Source organism: Podarcis raffonei, chromosome 8 (genome assembly GCF_027172205.1).
Source record: "Podarcis raffonei isolate rPodRaf1 chromosome 8, rPodRaf1.pri, whole genome shotgun sequence".
NCBI lineage: Eukaryota > Metazoa > Chordata > Lepidosauria > Squamata > Lacertidae > Podarcis > Podarcis raffonei.
In genome coordinates, this window is record NC_070609.1 from 75,266,898 (window position 1) to 75,287,645 (window position 20,748).

General features: G+C 46.3%; 1 protein-coding gene across 14 annotated transcripts in view; it reads left to right on the plus strand.

Annotated features, from left to right (window-relative positions):
• Positions 1–20,748, plus strand: part of KIF1B (kinesin family member 1B) — a 140,360-nt gene that overhangs the window by 74,791 nt on the left and 44,821 nt on the right. For all 14 annotated transcript variants that reach the window (XM_053400916.1, XM_053400902.1, XM_053400904.1 and 11 more), the window contains 7 exons: positions 8,825–8,904; positions 10,365–10,440; positions 13,968–14,047; positions 14,701–14,807; positions 15,412–15,495; positions 16,042–16,222; positions 17,727–17,799. In XM_053400916.1, the coding sequence (XP_053256891.1) occupies positions 8,825–8,904; positions 10,365–10,440; positions 13,968–14,047; positions 14,701–14,807; positions 15,412–15,495; positions 16,042–16,222; positions 17,727–17,799 (681 nt within the window). The remainder of the gene's footprint in view (positions 1–8,824; positions 8,905–10,364; positions 10,441–13,967; positions 14,048–14,700; positions 14,808–15,411; positions 15,496–16,041; positions 16,223–17,726; positions 17,800–20,748) is intronic.

The window sequence follows — 20,748 nt, forward strand, 5'->3', positions numbered from 1 at the left end:
CTAAAACTGAGGAGCCAAGTCGTGGACTTCAAGTAGAAGTATGGGCCAAGAGTAGTGGATAAAGAGATTTTTTTCTCCCCACCACACCATAGTAAAACTCGGGGTCTTCCAATGAAATTGTTCAATTGGCAGGAGATCGGGGGCGGACAAAGGAAAGTCCATGGCACGATACTTAACAAATTAATGGCAATAGTGGCCACAAGATGTCATGATCCCCACTGGCTTGGTATCTTTCAATGTTGATCAGACTAATGCATGGGAAAATAAAGCTATCCATGGTTATTCTGTGTGACTTGTAGATCTGATGGCAGTGTGTCACTGAATACCGATTACAAACACTGGAGAGAGATAGTGACTCCTTGTGGATTTCCTGAAGGCATCTGGTTAGCTCTACTGTGCTTGGTAATGGGATGCTGGGCTAGATGGATCTCTTAACACTTAGTTTCTTATGGATGCTTAAAATCCATTCATTCCTAAAGCAAATTTGTATGGAAATTCCTTGATAATCTAAAGTGTCTCTTATCAAAACCATAAATTCTGAATGGAGCCAACTTGCTAAGCGTGGGCTGTGCAATGAGGACTACGAGTATGTTGCATTGTTGTATCCTGCTTTCCTTCCATCGTGGCTTTTGAGAGGATGGATGTCAGGTTCCAAAGAGGTTGTCCCATCCAGGGACAGGGCAGATCCAGATCCGCTCAAATTTGTGGCTTCCTATACCTTCCGATTGTACTCTGGGACCATGCAGAGACCCTGTTTCAAGAAGGCCTCAGTGCTGCTTCTTTGTCAGGCTAGCAATATGGCACCCAGTGAGAAAGAGTGTGACCAAAATGCCAGAACTCAAAACCATTTCAACCAGCATGATATATGGGACAGTTTTTAAATGCCTGGACCAAGTTAGCCACGAGCACCGACGTCAGAACTGCAGTAGGGATTGTGAATGTCCTGTGGAACATAGGAAGCTGCCTTGTACTGAATCAGACCATTGGTTCATCCCACTTAGTATTGTCTACACTGACTGACAGAGGCTTTCGAGGGTTTCAGACAAGGGTCTTTACCCAGCCTGACCTGGAGATGCCATTGGGGATTGAACCTGGGACCTTCTGTGTGCAAGGCAGATGCTCTACATCTGAGCTAAGGGCCTTCCCCAATATGTGCATCCTTTGGTTGAGATTAAATTTTTAGGGCAATGAACATTTGGAAACCCAAAAGGCCATCTAGCCTAATGCCTGCAATGCAGGTGAAGGTGGCATATGCCTCCTTAAGCATTTTTTATTTTTGCAAACAGGGCTAGTGTGCCTGTGTGGGATGAAGATTGAAATCCCTGGCCTTTTATTGGGATGTTCTTGCTTGCCTTCCTATAAAATAAGGATACCGGCATGTAAAGTCACTGGTTGAGTGGCAGACTTACAAATATATTTCCATGTTCAGTTGAGCTGAGGAAAATGAAGAGTTTATTTCAGCAATAATAATTCAGTCTTTCCTGGAAGTGTCACATTGGAAAACGGAGCACCAAGACCTGGACCCTGGAGATTACAAATGTGAAGTGCTCACAGAATGCCTGCCCCCACCCCCCATACATGGACAATGGAGGCTTTTGTCTATGGAACAGCATCAAAAGGGCACAGCAGCAATCTTTCGGCTTTTACCAAAGCCTCCTTCTCCTCCCCCACGGTTGGGCATGTGAAGCAGCAGGCGGGTTAATGTTGTGAATTTAAATACTGCCTACCCCTCCTCCTTTTTTCCTTCTTTTCCTCTTCCCGTATTTGAAAAGCTGCCAGGGCAATTTGGATGGACCAGCACGCACATTGCACTTTTTTCAAAAATGCCGTTGACATGGAGATAACAGTGCTGTCTCTGCATTTGCCTGGCGCTCTGTCATAAAGTGGCGTCTTCAAACATATTACCCCTCCCCCCCCAACTTAATGTCTGGGCTGGCCTGCCTGTGAGTCTTCCCCCTTCATCAGCATTCAAGGCAACATCTCCGGCATTTTGAAGGGGAACGGGAGGATGGAAGCAGCTTGGCAAGGCAGCATCTTCTGACAAGTTAATGACTGAGGGCATCATGAGCTTCAAAATGACAAGCAAATAGAGATGTGGAAATGAGCAGATCATCTCTAGCCCCACTGGGGCATTGATAAATAAGAGTGTGTTTCCTGTTACAAGGGATTCCAACCTCTCCCTTTTCACATAACCCCCCCACCAATCTTTTTTATTTCTTCCTCTGTTTTCTTGGCTCTTAGAGTAAGCTTCCACAGTTGAAAAACAGCCCTGATATTTGTCTTTTCCAAAGGGGAATGAGAGTGGGAGAAACATTCCCTCCCCTCCCACTAGTTGCTGTGGGAACAAACGACCATTTGTGCACAAGTTGCCAGACTTGCTGTTGAAGGGGGGCGGAAATCAGAATTCTGGAGTAATGTTGGTGTTGGACCTGCATGGTGTTCCTTGAAGGCTCTTCAGTGGTTTATATTCCACCATGCCTTATGGTGGAGAACTTGTCATCCAGCCAGAACGACACATTTCCTTCTGTATTACTTCCTGGGGACCATATGCCAGTGGTGGGCAAGTCTGGAGGAAAAAGTGGGAGGAGCAAAGGATATGACCCTTACATCTGTACAACAGGCTCCATTTCCACTGTGCAAAAAAGGCAGAGAGGTTTCTATATGCACATTCCACACACATCTCTCCATCCAAGCAGGTCAGAGGCATTATCAGTTAATTGGGCACAGACCAGGACATGGCTTGGGCAGAGTCCTGAAGGCTGGGTAGTGAGGCTGGGGGTGGGCACATTTGGCCCTCAAGCCTGATATTTCTCATCCCTACCTTATGGGTTCTTGAAGATATTGGCAGCATTTGGCTGCTGGAGAGAGGAGTCAAGCGTCAACAGCATTAAGCTAAATAGTGGTGTAGCTCAGCATGACACAGCAGTAAAATGACCAGGGTGCGGGGGAGTGACCATGGTTGGCTCTCCTGGATTTTGCATGTTCATACTAGGCCATGGTTTGCCTTATCATGACATGCAAACCAGGTTCCTTTGTGAAAGCATATTTGTACTTATGTACATGCACAAGTGTGTGCCTCTGCCTGGGGAAGAACCAGGAAGCGATCCATTCCAAGCTGAGATTCCTGCAAACGTAGCACCCACTTGAAAAGTTCTGTTGTATCAGATGATATTCCTGCAAATTTGGCACCTTATTAGCAAGTTCTGTTGCATCAGACCTCTCAGGACTTCTAACACAAGCAGATTTGGTAGCATGGTCAGGTGCTCTTAAAATTTGCCAGCCTCATAAGCAGTATTTCCTATTAAATTTATATGGCCACCCATCTGTAAAATTCTCTAGGTGGCATACAAAACATATCTTATAAAGGTGCTCCAAGGCCCAATTCATCCTTCATTAGATGGAGGATTTGACCTGTCAGGGAACTGCCATCTGAGACTGATGGAGCCATGCTTAAGGAGCTCCGTCAGAGACAGAGGTTTGTGGACTTAGCCAAACTCTGAGGGACTAGGATTTTACGCACAAGCAGCTCACCATCCCATCACAGCAATCGGACAGTCCCTGAAAGCAGCTTGTGCAAAGAGGCATCATGAGCAACCCAGCCGGAGCCGGGGGAGCAGGAGGAGCTGGAGAGGGTCCAAGCCTGGAAGAAAGGTACAGGGTGTTGGAGCTCCAGCTAGCGCTGCAAACGGCGAGGCTAGAGGAAAGGAGGGCACAGGATGCAGGTAAGACAAAAGGCGCCCCACTAGCAAGAAAGATGCCAGGATTGGTGCAGAAGTTTGGGGGGGACCCCAGGAACTATCAAGCCTTTAGGACAGAGATGCAGTATGCTCTCGAGCTGCAGTTTAACGACTTTCCCGACGAGGCATCGCGAGTGGCGTTTGTGATTGGCCATCTCGAAGGAGGGGCGAGAGACTGGGTTAGACCCCTGATGGCAGGGAATAGTGAAATGCTGAAGGACACAAGGAAGTTTTTTCGCGCCATGGATTTGATGTTTTCCAGCGAGATTGAACAGGGACTGGTGCGCAGACAATTGATGGCTTGCAAACAGGGGAGCCGATCGGTTCGTGAGTACTGGACTGAGTTTACCATGTTGATACATAAATTGGGATGGGACCTATCGGCGGAACCCATTCAAATGCTCTTTGAAGAAGGGCTTTCTTCGGCGGTGAAAGACGAACTTTCCCGGGCGCCCAGGGCGGAGTCTATGGACCAGCTGACCAAATCAGCGCTGACCATTGGAGCGCGCCAGGAGGCAAGAGCCTTGGAGAAGTGGGAGGGGAAAGGAGAGCGTTGGAGGGATTTCCGCATTCCAGAGATTCCAGAGCCAAGTTTCCCGCCAGGAGAGCCGATGGAAGTTGGAACAGCGCGCGCGCGCGCAGTTTCAAATCCCAGTGAAGGGAGGAAGAAGGAGGGAAAGAGCGCCAAGAAATGTTATCTCTGCCAGCAGCCAGGTCACTTTGCCAGAGTCTGCCCGCAAAGAAAGGAATGGCAAGGGATGGCGGGAGCTGTTGGGGGGAAGGAGGAGGGAGTCCAGGAGCCAGTAAAAGCCAACGCCTGGCTGCCACCGTCGGGGCACTGCAGCCAGGCCAAGGAGCAGTAAAAGTGCCCACTCCGGAACCTCCAAGACCAGCCCTAGTAATAGAGGTGTTGCTAGAGCTGGCAAACGGATACCCACTAAAGACAAAGGCGCTGTTGGACTCAGGCAGCTCCTGTAATTTTATGAGTAAGGAGTTTGCAGCTGAACACCAGATACAGACACTCCCTTTAAGCAACCCCCTGCAGGTGACCACGATCGATGGGAGGGAGCTGTTGGGAGGAGAAGTTAGTCTACAGACCGTCCCAATGGTTATGAGGGTGGCCAGGCACACCGAAAGGATAGCGTTCAATGTGGCCACCCTGGGAGGGGCTCCCGTCATTTTGGGAATGAGCTGGCTAGCGTTGCATGACCCGCTAGTGGGCTGGCATCAGAGAGTGGTCTCCTTTGGGTCAGCACATTGCCTGGAACACTGCAGAGAGGGAAAGGTGCCAGAAGGGGCAAAAGCCTTTCTAGCAGGGACGGAAGTGGCAGACAAAGGGAAGGTGCCCAAACAATACGCTGATCTGAGCAAGGTCTTCAGCGAAAGGGAAGCAGATAAACTACCACCGCATAGAGACTTTGACTGCCAAATTAACCTGGTCCCTGGGGCCCAGCTCCCCGTGGGCAAGCTGTACGCCATGTCAGACAGGGAAATGCAGGAGTTAAGGGAGTTTATTGATAAAAACCTGAAGAGGGGCTTCATCAGAGAGTCCAGAGCGGTGGGGGGGAGCCCAGTGTTTTTTGTGGACAAAAAAAACACGGATAAACCCCGGCTTGTAGTGGATTACAGGCGGCTAAATGCCGTGTCAGAACCAGTGACTTTCCCCATGCCCAGGATTGATGACATTTTGACCAGGGTGAGGAAGGGAAAGATATTCACGAAATTGGACCTGAGAGGGGCATACAACCTGATACGAATAAAGAAAGGGGATGAATGGAAAACCACCATGTTCACCCCTTTGGGGGCTTTTGAATATCTCGTTATGCCATTCGGATTACAATCAGGCTCCGCCTGTTTTCAATCGCTCATGAACCATGTCCTGGGACCTTTGCTCTACAAGAATTGCGTGGCCTTCCTCGATGACGTGCTGATATATTCAGAGAATGAGGAGCAGCATGTAAAGGATGTCAGGGAAGTGCTGAGCCAGCTGCAAGCAAACCAGCTGTGGGTGAAATTGGAGAAGTGTCAGTTTCACACCAAGGAGGTGGAATTCCTGGGGTACCGCTTATCAGACAAGGGATTAGCCATGGATCCAGGCAAGGTCCAGGCGGTGCTGGAATGGAAGACACCGAAAACGAAAAAGGATGTGCAAAGGTTCTTAGGGTTTGGGAACTTTTACCGTAAATTCATCAAGAACTTTGCCCACTTAACGGCTCCCATCACGGACTGTCTAAGCAGCAAGAAGAAATTCGTTTGGACGGCGGAGGCGGAGCAAGCATTTGAGGAATTGAAAAGGGCATTCGCTTCGGAAGAACAGCTCCTGCATGTGGATTTACAAAAACCCATGAGAGTGGAAACTGATGCCTCAGACTGGGCGGTGGGGGCGGTGCTGCTTCAGCCAGGGAGCAATAAGTCGGAATGGAGACCTTGTGCCTTCTTTTCGCGTAAGCTGAACAAATCCGAGAGGAACTACACCGTATATGACCGAGAACTACTCGCCATTCACGAAGCGTTCCGGAGATGGAGACACTTACTAATTGGCGCACAGCATAAGGTGCAAGTGTGTACGGACCACAAGAATTTGGAGTATTGGAGAACGGCACGAGTGCTCAACCAACGACAAGTGAGATGGGCCCAGGAGTTCTCCAAATTCCATTTTGAAATCTGCTATGTGCCAGGTCCAGAAAACATCAGAGCGGACGCTCTCTCTCGCAAACCTGAATATTTGGAGGGGGAGGGAGCGCCTGAAGAGAGACATATTATCCCAGAGGACCACTGGGTGTGTGGGGCGGCCTGGGTGGGGCAAAGGGAACTGGTAGAGGGAACGGTAAATGATGAATACGCCCAGGATAAGCTCAGAGGTTTAAGGAGAGAGGGAGAAGACCCCGGAGGTTTTGAAGAAAGAAACGGGGCATTGTATTACAAAGGGGCTCTATATATACCCGAAGGGGAATTGAGAGGGAGAGTACTCAAACAGCTGCACGACAATCCCACAGCGGGGCATTTTGGGCAACACAAGACCATGTGGTTGGTGACCAGGGAGTTTTGGTGGCCCAAGGTGAGGGAGGATGTACGGGAGTATGTGAGAAGGTGTGACCAATGCCAGAGAGCCAAAGGAGAAAGGCGGGCACCAGCGGGGTTATTAGAACCGTTACCCACACCAGAACGACCGTGGGAGGCGGTATCGATAGATTTTATGACGGATCTGCCTAAATCCCAGGGGAAAACCGCCATACTAGTCGTCGTAGACCTGTTAACTAAGATGGGTCACTTTGTAGCTTGCTCACATGCAGTCACGGCGGAAGAGACAGCGAAATTGTTTGTAGAACACATTTTTAGGCTGCATGGCGCCCCCTTGAGGGTGGTCTCCGACAGAGGGAAACAGTTCACGTCCAGATTCTGGAGGAAACTTATGAGCTTGTTGCACGTAGAGGTCAACTTTTCGACTGCCAGGCACCCTGAGACCAATGGGCAGGCGGAGAGGGCAAACGGTATCCTCCAACAATACCTGAGGTGTTATGTCAATGACAGAGAGAACGATTGGGTCGAAAAGTTGGCGCTAGCGGAATTTGCTTACAATAATGCAGAGAATGTGTCCACCGGGATGAGCCCCTTTTTGGCTAATTATGGGTACCACCCCAGGGCGTTTCCAGGGGGAGGAGGGGAGAGATGGAGTGTCCCGGCTGCTGAACATTTTGTAGAAGAAATGGAAGCGATCCATCGTCAACTCCAACTCAACTTAGAAAGGGCCAAAGAAGAATATAAGAGGCAGGCAGACAAGAGCAGAAGGGAAGGTGAAACCATTAGGGTGGGGAGTCAGGTCTGGCTATCAACCCAAGGGTTGCCGTTCAAGGGGGGTTGCAAGAAATTGAGACCCAAAAGATTGGGACCATTTGAGGTCATCCAACAGGTCAACCCAGTGGCTTTCAGACTCCGGTTACCGAACCACATGAAACTGCACCCAGTATTCCACAGGTCATTACTGTCACCATATAGGGGGGAAGGTGAAGGGGTATCCACACGGGGGCCAGCCATAGAAGAAAGGGAAAGCAGCAACCATGTGGCGGAAATCATAGACTCCAGGTGGAAGGGTAATCAGGTGGAGTATTTGGTCGCGTGGGAAGGGGAACCGGAGTCGGAAAACACCTGGGTGACGGCAGAGGAGGTCCGTGACGAGATCTTGATCGAAACGTTCCACCAAAGGTTCCCCAGGAAACCTCAGCCAATAGCGAGGTTCCGGAGGGAGTACTTTGGCACCACCGACGAGGAGGAGGAACTGGAAGGATTCAGGGAATCGGAGTTGGAAGGAGGAACAGACTCCGATGAGGAGGAGTACTTGGAAACCGGTAACAGCAAGAGGTGGAGGGAAGTGTTCGAAACTTCGGAAGATGAGGGAGGTTCATTCAGGGGTTTTGCTCCCTCGCCTCCCGCAGAGGAGGGGAGGGAAGGGGGTGAAGGGGGCCCTGGAGGGGAGGTGGATGTCAGGGAACTGCCATCTGAGACGCAGGAGGTGAAAGGGCTCACAGAGGGTGAGAGAGACCATTCAGCTGAGGAGGGGACCAGCAGGGGGAGAAGTGGAGTTCCAAGGGAAAGTGAGTCGGAGGGAGGGCTCAGAGACACTTCAAGCGAAAACAGTGGGGAGGTTTCAAGACCTCCTGTAGGGACACCCACTCCTCGCCGGAAACTGTCACGCCGAGAGTCCAGAAGACGCGTTTCCGTTAAGGAGCTTTTATGCTGGAAGAAGTTCCGTAAACGCCCACTGTCTGATTCAACGAGCGACTGATGGAGCCATGCTTAAGGAGCTCCGTCACAGACAGAGGTTTGTGGACTTAGCCAAACTCTGAGGGACTAGGACTTTATGCACAAGCAGCTCACCATCCCATCACATGACCCAAGACTCTGGATTGCAAGTTGATCAATGTATTTGCTGCTCACTATCTTCCTATTGTTCATTTTTATCCTTCTGTTTCATTTTTAGATTTAGCTAAATGTAAAAACTTGTTTCATCAAGTAGGCTAGTGAAAAATGGGTATTTAGATGTAGCTTCCTTGTACATACCTCTAATTCTCTGTTGGACTTTTTTGCAGGAATCTGAGAAGATCATTGCAGAGCTGAATGAGACATGGGAGGAGAAACTGCGGAAGACAGAGGCGATTAGGATGGAGAGGTTGGCACATACATAAAACCACAATCTATGTTTGCTTGGAGGATCTTAAGCCATATGAGGGCAGGATTGCAGCTAAATCTCATTGGAAAGGGAGAAGACTTTTACTAAAAAGGAGTAGAGGAATAGTCACAGAAAAGGACCTAACAGACCAGGTTAAGACCAGAGTTCTGCAGGAATGACTTTGTTGCTGAAGGATTTGAGAGATATTAACAGACTTGGCGTACATCATGTGAGAGGGTGGTGTGAGACATATAGTGTGAGACAGGGGTAGAAGAATGGTAGATTAGGATCTATTGGGGGATCTCTGGGTGGTTTGGAGTAGACTAGCCAAGGATTTCTGGTTGTTTTTAACTATAGCAACCTCAACATTGTGTTTGTTTTATGCCTTAAATTCATTTGCTTTAGCAAATGAAGCTGTTTATGTGACAGGCATCAGGAGTGTATTTTGATGTGAAATGACTTTGAGCTCAGCTCTGGCCCAAGGAACCATTTCTTGAGCTGAGCAGGTGTTCAGAGGCACCCTGGTCCATACTTACTTGAGAGTTGGTTGTTTGCTTCCACCCTTCACGCTGCTATTTTGCGCTGGGCTTTTGTTGAAGCGTGAGATTCTAATAAAAAAGCCCTCAAAAGTATGTCTAACCCAAACCCACCATATTGTAGGAAATGGGGTGAGGAGTTACATGGTCAAAGTGCCTGAAACAACTGGAGGAGATAAAAGAGCATCAGGGAGGAAGCAAAGAAAGGGAGACTAAAAAGACAGGTAACCGCAGAGTAGAGAAGGTTCAAATGTCACAGCTAGAAATAGGAAATCTGTCTGGAGAGCTAGAGAGAGTGTAGCATAGAGACATGTAGAGAATGATGGTTTTCCAGATGGTTTTGCCATAGTAAAAATAAATGGCTCTAAACCAGGGGTGTGTGTGTGAACCTTTGGCCCTACAGACATTGTTGGACCGCCACTCCCATCATCCCTGAACTGTACTCTGCTGGAGCAGATGGGAGCTACAGCAATATTCAGAATGCTACAGGTTCCCCACCATTGCCCTAAATCTTAATGCAGCTTTGCCTGTTTAGGTTATCCTAGGGTTGGAGGAGACCTTGGGTCAAAAATTTCCTTGTTGCACAAATTGGAATGCACTATCATCAAACTACGGCCCTTCAGTAAGTGAATCTGCCAGAGGGAGGGTTGTAGATGAGTGGCAGAGGAGATGCTTTGCATGCCGAAGGTACCAGGTTTACTCCCTGACATCTCCAGACAGGACTGAGAGCATCTCCTGCCTGAAATCCTGGAAAGCCACCGCCAGCCACTGCAGAAAGTACAGAAATAAATATGTCCCATCACAACTGTATGTCATGATTATTAACCTTGTATTTTGTGATTATGAGCTCCTCTCATTCCCTCCGTGTTTTGAAGCTTGAATTATAAATATATTTCAGTGATATCTCTTTTCCCTCCTTCATAGAGAGGCTTTGCTGGCTGAGATGGGAGTCGCCATTCGAGAAGATGGAGGAACCCTTGGTGTTTTCTCACCTAAAAAGGTAAATCTGTGCTGTTGAGTTGTTTTGTGAAGACTGCCCATTACTGGGCTTTTTGGCTCCTAACCAGTGTTAGAAACTCAGATATATAAGCCAAATGCCAAATGGCACCTTAGACCTGGGTTACGGTCGCCACAATAGAATTTCTAGGTGCCATTCCCCTCCCCCCTTGAGATTTATTACTATTACTATTAATATTATTAATTTCTTTTTTTTATTTTAAAGAAAAAAAATCTCAAAAGTGGTTTAAAAGGTAAAGGTACCCCTGACCGTTAGGTCCAATTGCGGACGACTGGGGTTGCGTGCTCATCTCGCTCTATAGGCCGAGGGAGCTGACATTTTGTCCACAGACAGCTTCAGGGTCATGTGGCCAGCATGACTAAGCTGCTTCTGGCGAACCAGAGCAGCACACGGTAATGCCATTTACCTTCCCGCTGGAGCGGTACCTATTTATCTATTTGCACTTGACGTGCTTTTGAACTGCTAGGTGGGCAGGAGCTGGGACCGAACAATGGGAGCTCACCCCGTTGTGGGGATTCGAACTGCCGACCTTCTGATCGGCAAATCCTAGGCTCTGCGGTTTAACCCACAGCGCCACATTAAAACATCAAATAAAACAATCCAGAATAAAACATATTCATGCCTCAGTATTTCAGATCCTTCTTTAAGTGACATTTAGCTTTCCCCATATCTACCTACTTAATATTTTTGTTGTTTAGTCGTTTAGTCGTGTCCGACTCTTCATGACCCCATGGACCACGCCAGGCCACGCCAGACTTAATATAGTCAGTGCTTTTTTTCTGGGGACACACACAGGGGTATGCATACTGCTAAACATTTTGTGAATCTTTGTACTCTGTCCATTTATTGTATTTTTCCTGATTTGAACTATAAAATGATGATTTTCTTGAGTCAAAATGAGAGTACCCCTAAACATTTTTTTAGGAAAAAAGCACTGAATATAGTTTCCCTATAGCAGAAGTACTCTAAGAAGTAGGAGGCCAGTATGGTGGAGTGGTTAAACTGTCAGACTAGGACCTGGGAATCAGGGTTTGTATCCCCACTGAGTCATGAAGCTCACTGGGTGACCTTGGGCCAGTCACAGCCTCTTAATCCCTACAATGACCCTGTGAGATAGGTTAACTGAAGAGATTGATGAACCATGTATTACTTGGAGAAAAAGGTGGGATATAAATGCAATAAAGAAGTTATTCTGCTTACTTGCTTAAGAAAACCGGAGAGGCCAGCCAAATGGGGATGGCAGTGGCCAGCCTGGCATCCAGAGATCTGGTTGCAGTTGGACCTCTGCCAGTTGCAAAACATGCCTGGCTCCTGGAGAATTTCTAACCCTGCTCCTAGTCAGGTTGGATGCAGCAAATAATAGGTCTTATCACTGTTCTGCCACCCTTTGGAGCAGAACTTGAGCAAAAGTTTACTGGTGCTACTGGTAGATTTCAGAATGTCTTGAAGTTCATGTGTGCTGAAATTGGATGTGCAGGTTTTCAGGAACCTTTTCATAAAACTTGTATAGGGCACATAGGTGAAACAAATAATATTTGGCCACCCTGTGGGAAGCAATAGCCAGTTTGATGCATAACTTTATCATAGGAATGTAGGAAGCTGCTGTTCTTAAACCAAGTCAGACCACCGGTCCATCTAGCTCAGCATTGCTTACACTGACTGGCAGTGGCTCTCCGGGGTCTCAGACAAGCCCTGTGTGGAGATACCTTGGATTGAACCTGGGATCTTTTGCATGCATGCCAGATGTTCTACCACTGAACTATGGTCCTTATCAGGTTAGGCTCCAGAGGTTGTTGTAATTGGGCATTTTCCTGTGGCCCCAAGATGGGCAAAGAACCCAAAGGCTCATCAGCAAATCCCTTCTTAGTCTTCTGAAGTGCTGAAAAGACTTTGAAATTAGTGTGGAAGAAGTATTGGTTTGCACATTCTGCATCAAGGGGGCTCAATGAAGTTTCCTTATTCAGGAGCTCCTGGAATTTTGGACCTTGCAGTAGTTCTCACTATGGTTATTGCTCCATTCCCCTCAAGCTCTCTCTTTCCTCTTGTTTCCTCTCATTTTTCTGGACTCTCTCCATGTAGATCTTCCCTCAGAGGCCATCAGCTCTGTTTGATGAGTCTTTTGACGCATTTGCTCTTGACCAGGTTTGTGCAGGTGGAGAAAACAGATGCTTAAGTAGAGATTTCTGCCTATGGAATTAGAAAATAGACACTGATCCTTCTTCCCTTTCCCTGTCCCATTCATCCTGATACTCTTGTTGCTTGTGGTCGGCCTTTTCCTCATTCTGAACCCTCCGATCCTTAGAGTTCTCATAGTTTCGTTTTATGCTGTAAGGTGGCATATTTTAACTGTGAAAGTCTTGGAACACTAGTTAATGAACTAGAGTTACTGGCATCTTCAGTGTTTGTCTTTGTTGTTGTCTGTCTCATGTTTTATTTTGTTGTTGTTTTGACATTTTGTGTTTTTCCTCTTTGTTTGTGCTTGCTGGCATTCCACTGGCTAGATTTTCACTCCAAGGCCATGTGACTTGCTTGCTGATTCCAATGGGTTATTTTCACCAAAGAAGGTTGGTTTAGTGCTTGTTGTAGCTCCTTAGAGTCTATGAAGAGTGTTCGCTGGGTGTCAATGTCCATTTTTCTGTGTTTTGTTTTTGTCCTGATGTTCTGTGTTTTTTCCTTTTGTCTGTGCTTGCTGGCATTCCATTGGCTAGATTTTCACTCCAAGGCCATGTGACTTGTTTGCTGATTCCAGTGGGGTATTTTCCCCAAAGAAGGTTGGTTTAGTGATGGTAGCAACTCTCTTAGGTTCCAGTAAGAGTGTTAGCCGTCTAGCAAAGTACCTAGCTTTTTTCCTCTTATGACTTGGAAGCATGGGGTACAAGAGTGCCCCCTTCTTCACATAGAACACAGAATAAAAGCTTCCAAATAGTCTAACCTTCTCTGTAATGTATCCTGTGGTAGAAATTCCTCTTCCCTTGACAAAATCTGAGGTTGAGAGACTGTGGTCAGCAAATAGATTTGTTTGAAGGCACCTCACTTTGAAATACAAGTAATATTGATATGCTCACTTTCCATCCCGTTGTCATCCTTTATTTCTCTTTATCTCTTTCCACACACATGAAATTTCTATTTCTGGGCAAGTGGAGCAGGAGGACAAACGGGTTGGCGGCTAGTGGACCAAGAAGAAGCTCTCCAGGGCCTGATTTTATTTTTTTTAGTGGTTGCCAGTTACTAACCCTTGTTAAGCAAAAAAAAAAAAGGGGGGGGTATAAATCCACTGAGTAGATCTTCCAATTTAATGCTGGCAGCCATTTCTGCCTATGATATCACTCTGTTTCTGTACTGAAATAGTTTGCATCTGTTCAAGAAATGACTTGTCTTCTCCCAAGGAGAGAGAGGTTAATTTGAAGTTGCATTTGGACCTTGAAGCTGCTGTGTCGCCTTTTTAAAGAAGTTGTACAGGGGGGGAGAGAGGCCCTGATCTTTAAGTTAATTGCTTTTCCTCATTTCAGACACCTCACCTTGTCAACCTCAACGAAGATCCCCTCATGTCAGAGTGCCTACTTTACTACATCAAAGATGGCATAACCAGGTGAGAGGCAACAGTGCTTTTAGTCAGATGGCTGCCACCTTCAGTCTCTCTCTTCTCTCCCAAAGCAAATCCAGTCATATTAAGCTCTTGCGTGTCAGACAGAGCACGTACTTAATTACCCATGTCCTTGTTTACATGCATGGGATTAACGTTTAATTGTCAGATTTGGAGTTGCAGGAGCTTTTTACCAAGCGGAATATTGCCAGGGGAGCTTGGAAGAGGAAGAGCAGACTGATTGTCTTAGCTGGGCATTTTCCTCCTAAAGCTGGAGTGGAGCAGCAGGGTGGGGAAGGATACTGCCATTATAATTAGCATAGTCTTACCTTGCGATACCTACTTCAGCTTCGCCATGGGTAGTGAGGATGGCTGAAAACAGAGAATCTCAGGCTAAGCCGGAAAATGAAATCCACCTGAAATTACGCGATGATCATCAGGTCATTGGTCCGCAGGGTTGGCTCTACTCTTAGGCAGAGTGAGGTAGCCACCTGAGGCAGCAGGGGCTTGCAGGGAGGAGGAAGCGACTGGCAGCAAGGTTTTGGAAGGGGACAGAGCTGTGTATGACATGCACAAGCTTCTCTGTTTATTGCAGATTACTATGTTTATTTTTTTTTTAAGCTATAAGGAATTTAAACAATTTTATTTGCTGGATGCAGGGTTGGCCAGGCAGATGCTGAACGGCGTCAAGACATCGTTCTCAGCGGGGCTCACATCAAAGAGGAGCATTGTATTTTCCGGAGCGAGAGAAACCATAATGGCGATGGTGAGACAGCAGCTTGCTTATTGGTTAAATATCTCTCTGCTGCTCTGCCCTGTGTTGTTACTTATATTGGTACTTGCCATCTTCCGGCTCTTTATAGGCAAGCAAGATATTCTTTGGACTTCTGATTAGCTGAACTCTGTCCTTTTCTGGATTATGTAGTTAAACTCCACCCGGGTTTTGCCCTGGCTTGTTTGGAAGGATTTTAAGAGGCATTCCTGTGGAAATCCTGGAATATGCATATTCTTCTCTGTGGGAAAGACTTCTCTCCCCTGTCCTTCCCACAACATAAGACCATAAGGAGGGCCCTGCTGGATTAGGCTAAAGGCCCATCTGGTCTTCCATTGTCCAACCGGATGCCTTTTGGAAATGACCAGAGCACAGCAGCAGTCCCCTTCCCTGCTGTGATTCCCAGCAGCTGTTATTGAGGCATGCTGCCTCCAAGAGCAAAGGCAGAACATAGCCATCAGGGCTAGTAGCCATTGTAAACACTTACAGTGTCTTTATAGGTCCTATCTAGGAGCTTGGAGAAGTTCTCTGGGGTCAGGTTATCCAGTTTCTCCCGTCAGTAAAACAGTGATATGAGTATTCTTTATTCCTGCTCTAGTGATTGTTACCCTGGAACCTGGTGAACGGTCTGAAACCTATGTCAATGGCAAGAGAGTGGTGCAACCTGTCCAGCTGCGCTCAGGTAAAGACGTTGAAATTTGTTACTCTGTCTTTGGTTTTTTTAAGTGTCTTGAAAACTGTGTGGCTCCATGAAAGAAATACAGGAAGCTGTTTTATCCAGAGACTATTGGCCCATCTAGCCCCATACTGTCTTTTCCAACTTGGAGCCCATCATCCCTGACCATGGGCTATGAAAGCTGAGGCTGGTGTTAATTGTAGTTCAGCAATATCTGGAAGGTATCACTTCGGCTACCCCTGGCCTTCTCTGGCAATGGCTGTCCAACAGAGGTCTTTCCCATGAGCTGTTCCCTGACCCTTCTTACAGCAGATGCCAAGGATTGAACCAAGAACCTTTTGAATGCAGAACATGTGCTCTACTACGTTGCTTTGGGCTCTTCCCATAAGTCTGTCGTCTTTGAGTTAGGGTTTTATGATTTCTGGCTTTGACTGTCCTTGAGAATTCATTGCCTGGGGATAGCATGGCTGAACAAATCCCAGCTAGCTCTCTCTCGTTAAAAAGCAAAAAACAAAAACCCTTTAGGTCATAATCTTTTTATTGCCCGTCCAGGAAATCGTATTATTATGGGCAAAAACCACGTGTTCCGCTTCAACCACCCTGAGCAAGCACGGGCTGAAAGGGAAAAGACTCCATCAGCAGAGACTCCCTCAGAACCAGTAGATTGGACTTTTGCTCAGAGGGAATTGCTGGAGAAACAAGGAATTGATATGAAACAGGAGATGGAGAAAAGGTAATGCATTTTTTCATGACACTGAACAAGTTACCATTCATCCCTCCATCCATCTTACTGAAGTGCTGTTCTCTTCTGCTTAACTGTTGTAGAGCATCATCCTTTAATATTGATACAACTTTCACATGTAATTCTTTTTAGTTAGAATGTTAGCTGTGAAGCAAAATTGCTGATGAAAAGGCTCCTGAGTAGTTTTCGCTTAACCTTTGTTTGGTGCTGGCTTCAGAAGGTTTTGCAGAGTGGCTCATGACAACATTTTGTTTTGTGGAGAGATGCTTCTTTGTTGCTAAAATAGAGCACTGGTCATAATATATTTAGCTTGTTGCAGGATTCTGCTTTCTGCAGAAGTTTTTGTGTTTCCCCACAATATTACTGATCAGCTGGCAAAATAAGTTTTTAGAAGACTCTTGAAGTTCCCGTAGTCCTTTTAAAGTGCCCCGCTACCTAGAAGTGTGTTTCTGCACACACCCACACCAGGAAATCCTTAGGTGGGGCAAATGGGTGCTCTTAGGTGGTGGGGGGGTGTGCATCTGCTGTCTCCACCTTGACTATTGCCGTGTTCCAGTGGGTACCCTCAGGGGCTCAGGATCCAGTCTCAGGAGGTACAAGCATCTTAGCAAAACACTCACCAAGGAAGGTGGGGTTGCAGCTGCAGTGCAGTTGAACCAAACCGAGGTCAAGCATGGAGAATTAGTCTAGGTCCAAAATGTGGTCCAGCAGCATGGTCAGGCAAGAGTTCAAGGGCAGTATCACAGAGAGTTCAGTCAAGATGCCCCATAGCAGGACAGGCAGACTAGGGACCTGAGACCTTCATTGTTTCCAACAACTGGATGGTTCCATTGGGAGCCCTTACATACTCTGGCCTCCTAGACCACTAGTGCTGGTATGGAAGGGATTGCTTATATGGAGACCCCATTGCTCACAAGCTGCATGTTATGTTGTTTTTTGGCCCAGACCTTTTGGTGTTGGGGCTCTTGAGGTGGGGGGTGGGGTTCCAACACCTCCTCTGGTGACAGCTACAAGGGTTCTTCATCAGAGCTTCTCTCCTTCCCCACAAGGGTATTCTCTTTTTTTTTATATAATAAATTTTATTAGTTTTCATCCAATTATACATATTATCTCGAATACAACAAATTATGACTGTTTTGGACTTCCTTCAGCGTCTCTGACAATCATCCATATTTATACCTTTAATACACATTCCCTTCTTTTGTATTGCCAATATTCCTCCTTAGTCCCGTTTATTTCTAATAAACAATACTTATTTATTTTTTTACAGTGCCTCTTGAAATCCCACTAGCGTTGTGTTAACACCACATATATTTTTCAGGGTATTCTCAGCACTGATCTCAGGGGACCCTGCCTTCTCCTCAAGGTTCTCAACCTGAGAGGAATCTGGTTCATTCTCTGAGGACTCGGTGCCAGGTACCCAGTCCAGGCTAGGCACAACAACCACATTCCCAGATTGTATTAAGCTGACCAGGTGTCTAACTTCTCTCCCCAGACTTCAAGAAATGGAGATTCTGTACAAGAAGGAAAAAGAGGAAGCAGATCTCTTGTTGGAGCAGCAGAGGCTGGTAGGTGTCAGTATTTCTTAGCTGTCCTTGCAGAAATCAACATGCTAAACTTCCAGGAAATGTGATCAGATTGACTCTTCCCACTGTTAGCTGCCCCTTGCTTCTCACGTGCTACTTTGGCTTCAGATGCCTGGGGGCATACCATAAAGTGCATGGATCTCATCCACAAGTAGATGTTGAACCTAAACAGGTACAATGTGCCAACATCCTGGTTCCTTAACAGGTCAGAAGGAAGGCTTGTATTTTGCATTGTTACAGCCCCCCTCCCCCAATCAACTCTGAAATGGCTTTTTTGATGGTCTTGCCTGTTATGGTTGCCCTGGAGGGTTGCTTTAGTTTTCTCTTGGATCAACACCAAGTACTAATTCTATGCTGCTGAGGAGAGCCTTCCAGATGCATTGGTGTGCCAAGGATTTTTCACACGTGATGTCCAAAACTGTTGCTGCAACTCTGCATGTTTTTTAACCTTCCTCCCCTGCCTTGCATGGAGTGTGGCTCCCCAGCAAGGGTGTTGTTTGATGCACATAGCAGTGTGTGGTTATGGGAAAAGGCGAAAGAGTTTTTGGTACTAGCAAATCACTTACACGTAGCTAAAAGACAGCAGGTTTTCTGGGGCAAAGCAAGCAGAAGTGAGGATGGTTGCTAGGGAGGAAGCAGGCTTCTCCCACTTTAGCATCCTGGTGCAGGAAATGAGGGATAGGGCACCTTCATCCAATCAATGTAAAGTGAATCTCTAAAAGAACCATATTCCCATTTTGGATGGGTCAGGAAACTAAGTTGACTGGGTATACTCCTGGGCAGGGGTTTAGATCACAAATGGGAACCTATTGTGGTCCATCAATGTCTGGAGGGGCACCAGGTTCTACATCCCTGATCTGGATGTCTAGTGGCAGGCAGTGAGATCTGTCCCTGCATCTGAAACTATGAATGAAGGTAGTAGCTGGCTGGAAATTTATTATGAATGAAGGTAGTAGCTGGCTGGAAATTTATTTACTCAATTTCTGTACTGTAGTCTAACAAAAATGTTCCCAAGGCTGATTTTACTTTTTAATAAAGTGAAGACAATTTTAAAAAAAATACTTAAAGTGTTTTAATAAAGTGGATCAGATTCATTTGTTTCTAGTCATTAGACCATTACAAACAAAGGTTTTAACAGTATAAATAGTGGAATAAGGCAGAAATGGAAATTAACCTGGACACAAATAAACTACAAAATGAACAAACTTAGAATACTGAGTTTGTGTTCATGGACTAGAGTTTTCATTCCTCCTTCTTCCCTTTGCAGCTGCCTGCACCTTCCCAAAGACTGCTCCTGAGAGTTGGAGGATCCTTGGGAATGGTGTGAGATATGTGGTGCAGAGGGCAGCAGATGGAGGGGTAGAGTTGGCTGCAGTCACCCCCTCTCTTTCTGTGGACAGAGGAGCAACTTAGACTCAGAACTAATAAAAGCATGCTTCCCATTATATCCCAGATGTGGGAAGGAGGAAGTGGGGTGGGAATAAAATGTGTTTTCACTAGTCTCCAATGGTAACCAATGCAGACGTTTTTCAGAATTGGCAAAATATGCCCTTAAAGGCTTGTACCTGTTAACAAGTGTGCAGTGGCATTTTGTATTTGTTGAAGTTTCCAGATTGTTTTCAAAGGGAGCCCCATGTAGAGTGTATGGAGGTCACCGGGCATTACTGATGGGTGCTGGGGTATCCCTATCTTTCAAAAGAGGAAGACTTCAGGAGGGTGCTAGTCAGACAAGAGTGCAAGAGCTAATACTGATGAGGGCAGATCAAACAGGGCCAGTGGAATAATCCATAGTCACTAATCAAATGTTCCAGATTTGGGTTTGACCTGACACAGAAGGGGTTAGGTAGGATCACAGGATAATCCAGGGAGCAGACGTGCAGCTCAGTGGGAGCTGTGAGGTCCTGCAGGGTGCAGAGCTTGGCCCTTTCAAAGCCAGAGTAAAGGGAGCCATTTAAGGTTTGTGTGTAGCATCTGTACTATAGCATACAAATGACAATAATCTTTGAGACTTGGAAGCTTTGGCCCGTCTTCATTCACAGATAAAGGCAGACCAGATAGCAGCCTGCAAACAGCAATGACTGGTGCCCATTAGGACTGGTAAGGCAGAAGGCCGAGAGACCAACAGGGGGTGGAACCAAAACCAGTGACAGGCAGAGTTACCACCTGACTGGTCATAAATCAGAAGATGGGCAAGTAGGGGCAGGCTGAGGTTAGTGAATGCTTCCCACTTCTCCCTAATACACCTGCCCTCAGTCCATAGCATTCTTTGGATTATAGAAGCTCACCATAGAAATATTGCAAGTGTCCTTAGTCTAGTATTGTGGATATAATAGTTCACATTTAAAAGTGCCCGTTCCAAGTGTGTTAAACTGGTATGTGGATGAGAAAGGGATACCTTCTGCAAAAGAACTAATAAAGCACAAACGGGGGATTTCTGAGCATTTGCTTACGGCAAAAAATCAATGTAATGTTGTTTCCTACTAAAGAATAATCACAACATGCATTAAAAATGTTACATAGAAGGCACAATATGTTTGAAATTTTAAGGAAAAAAATCAGTGCTGGGCTGAACAGTTTTATCTGCTTTCCTAAAATAAAAATCCAGGTATGTTAAGTTTTGATGTAATCAGTATAATCTTCCATGTAGGAAGGTTGCATTGAAGCCAACCCTCAAATTTGGTAGTAAGAATGAGTTCCTCTTTTTCACTCCTCAGCTTTGTTGAATTGGTTTCTTAACATAATTTGTTGAGTCTTTTCATAATGGAATTTGATGGGCGAGATCAGCAACCCTCCTTCATATTAGCAAATAGCAAATTTTGTGTATGTGCCAGAAAATACAGAGGTGACAGGTCTAATGATGTCAACAAGCCCCTTTCCTCGCCCTTTCTGGACACAGCCTTGAAATTAGCATGTGGTGTGAATTCTGTTTGG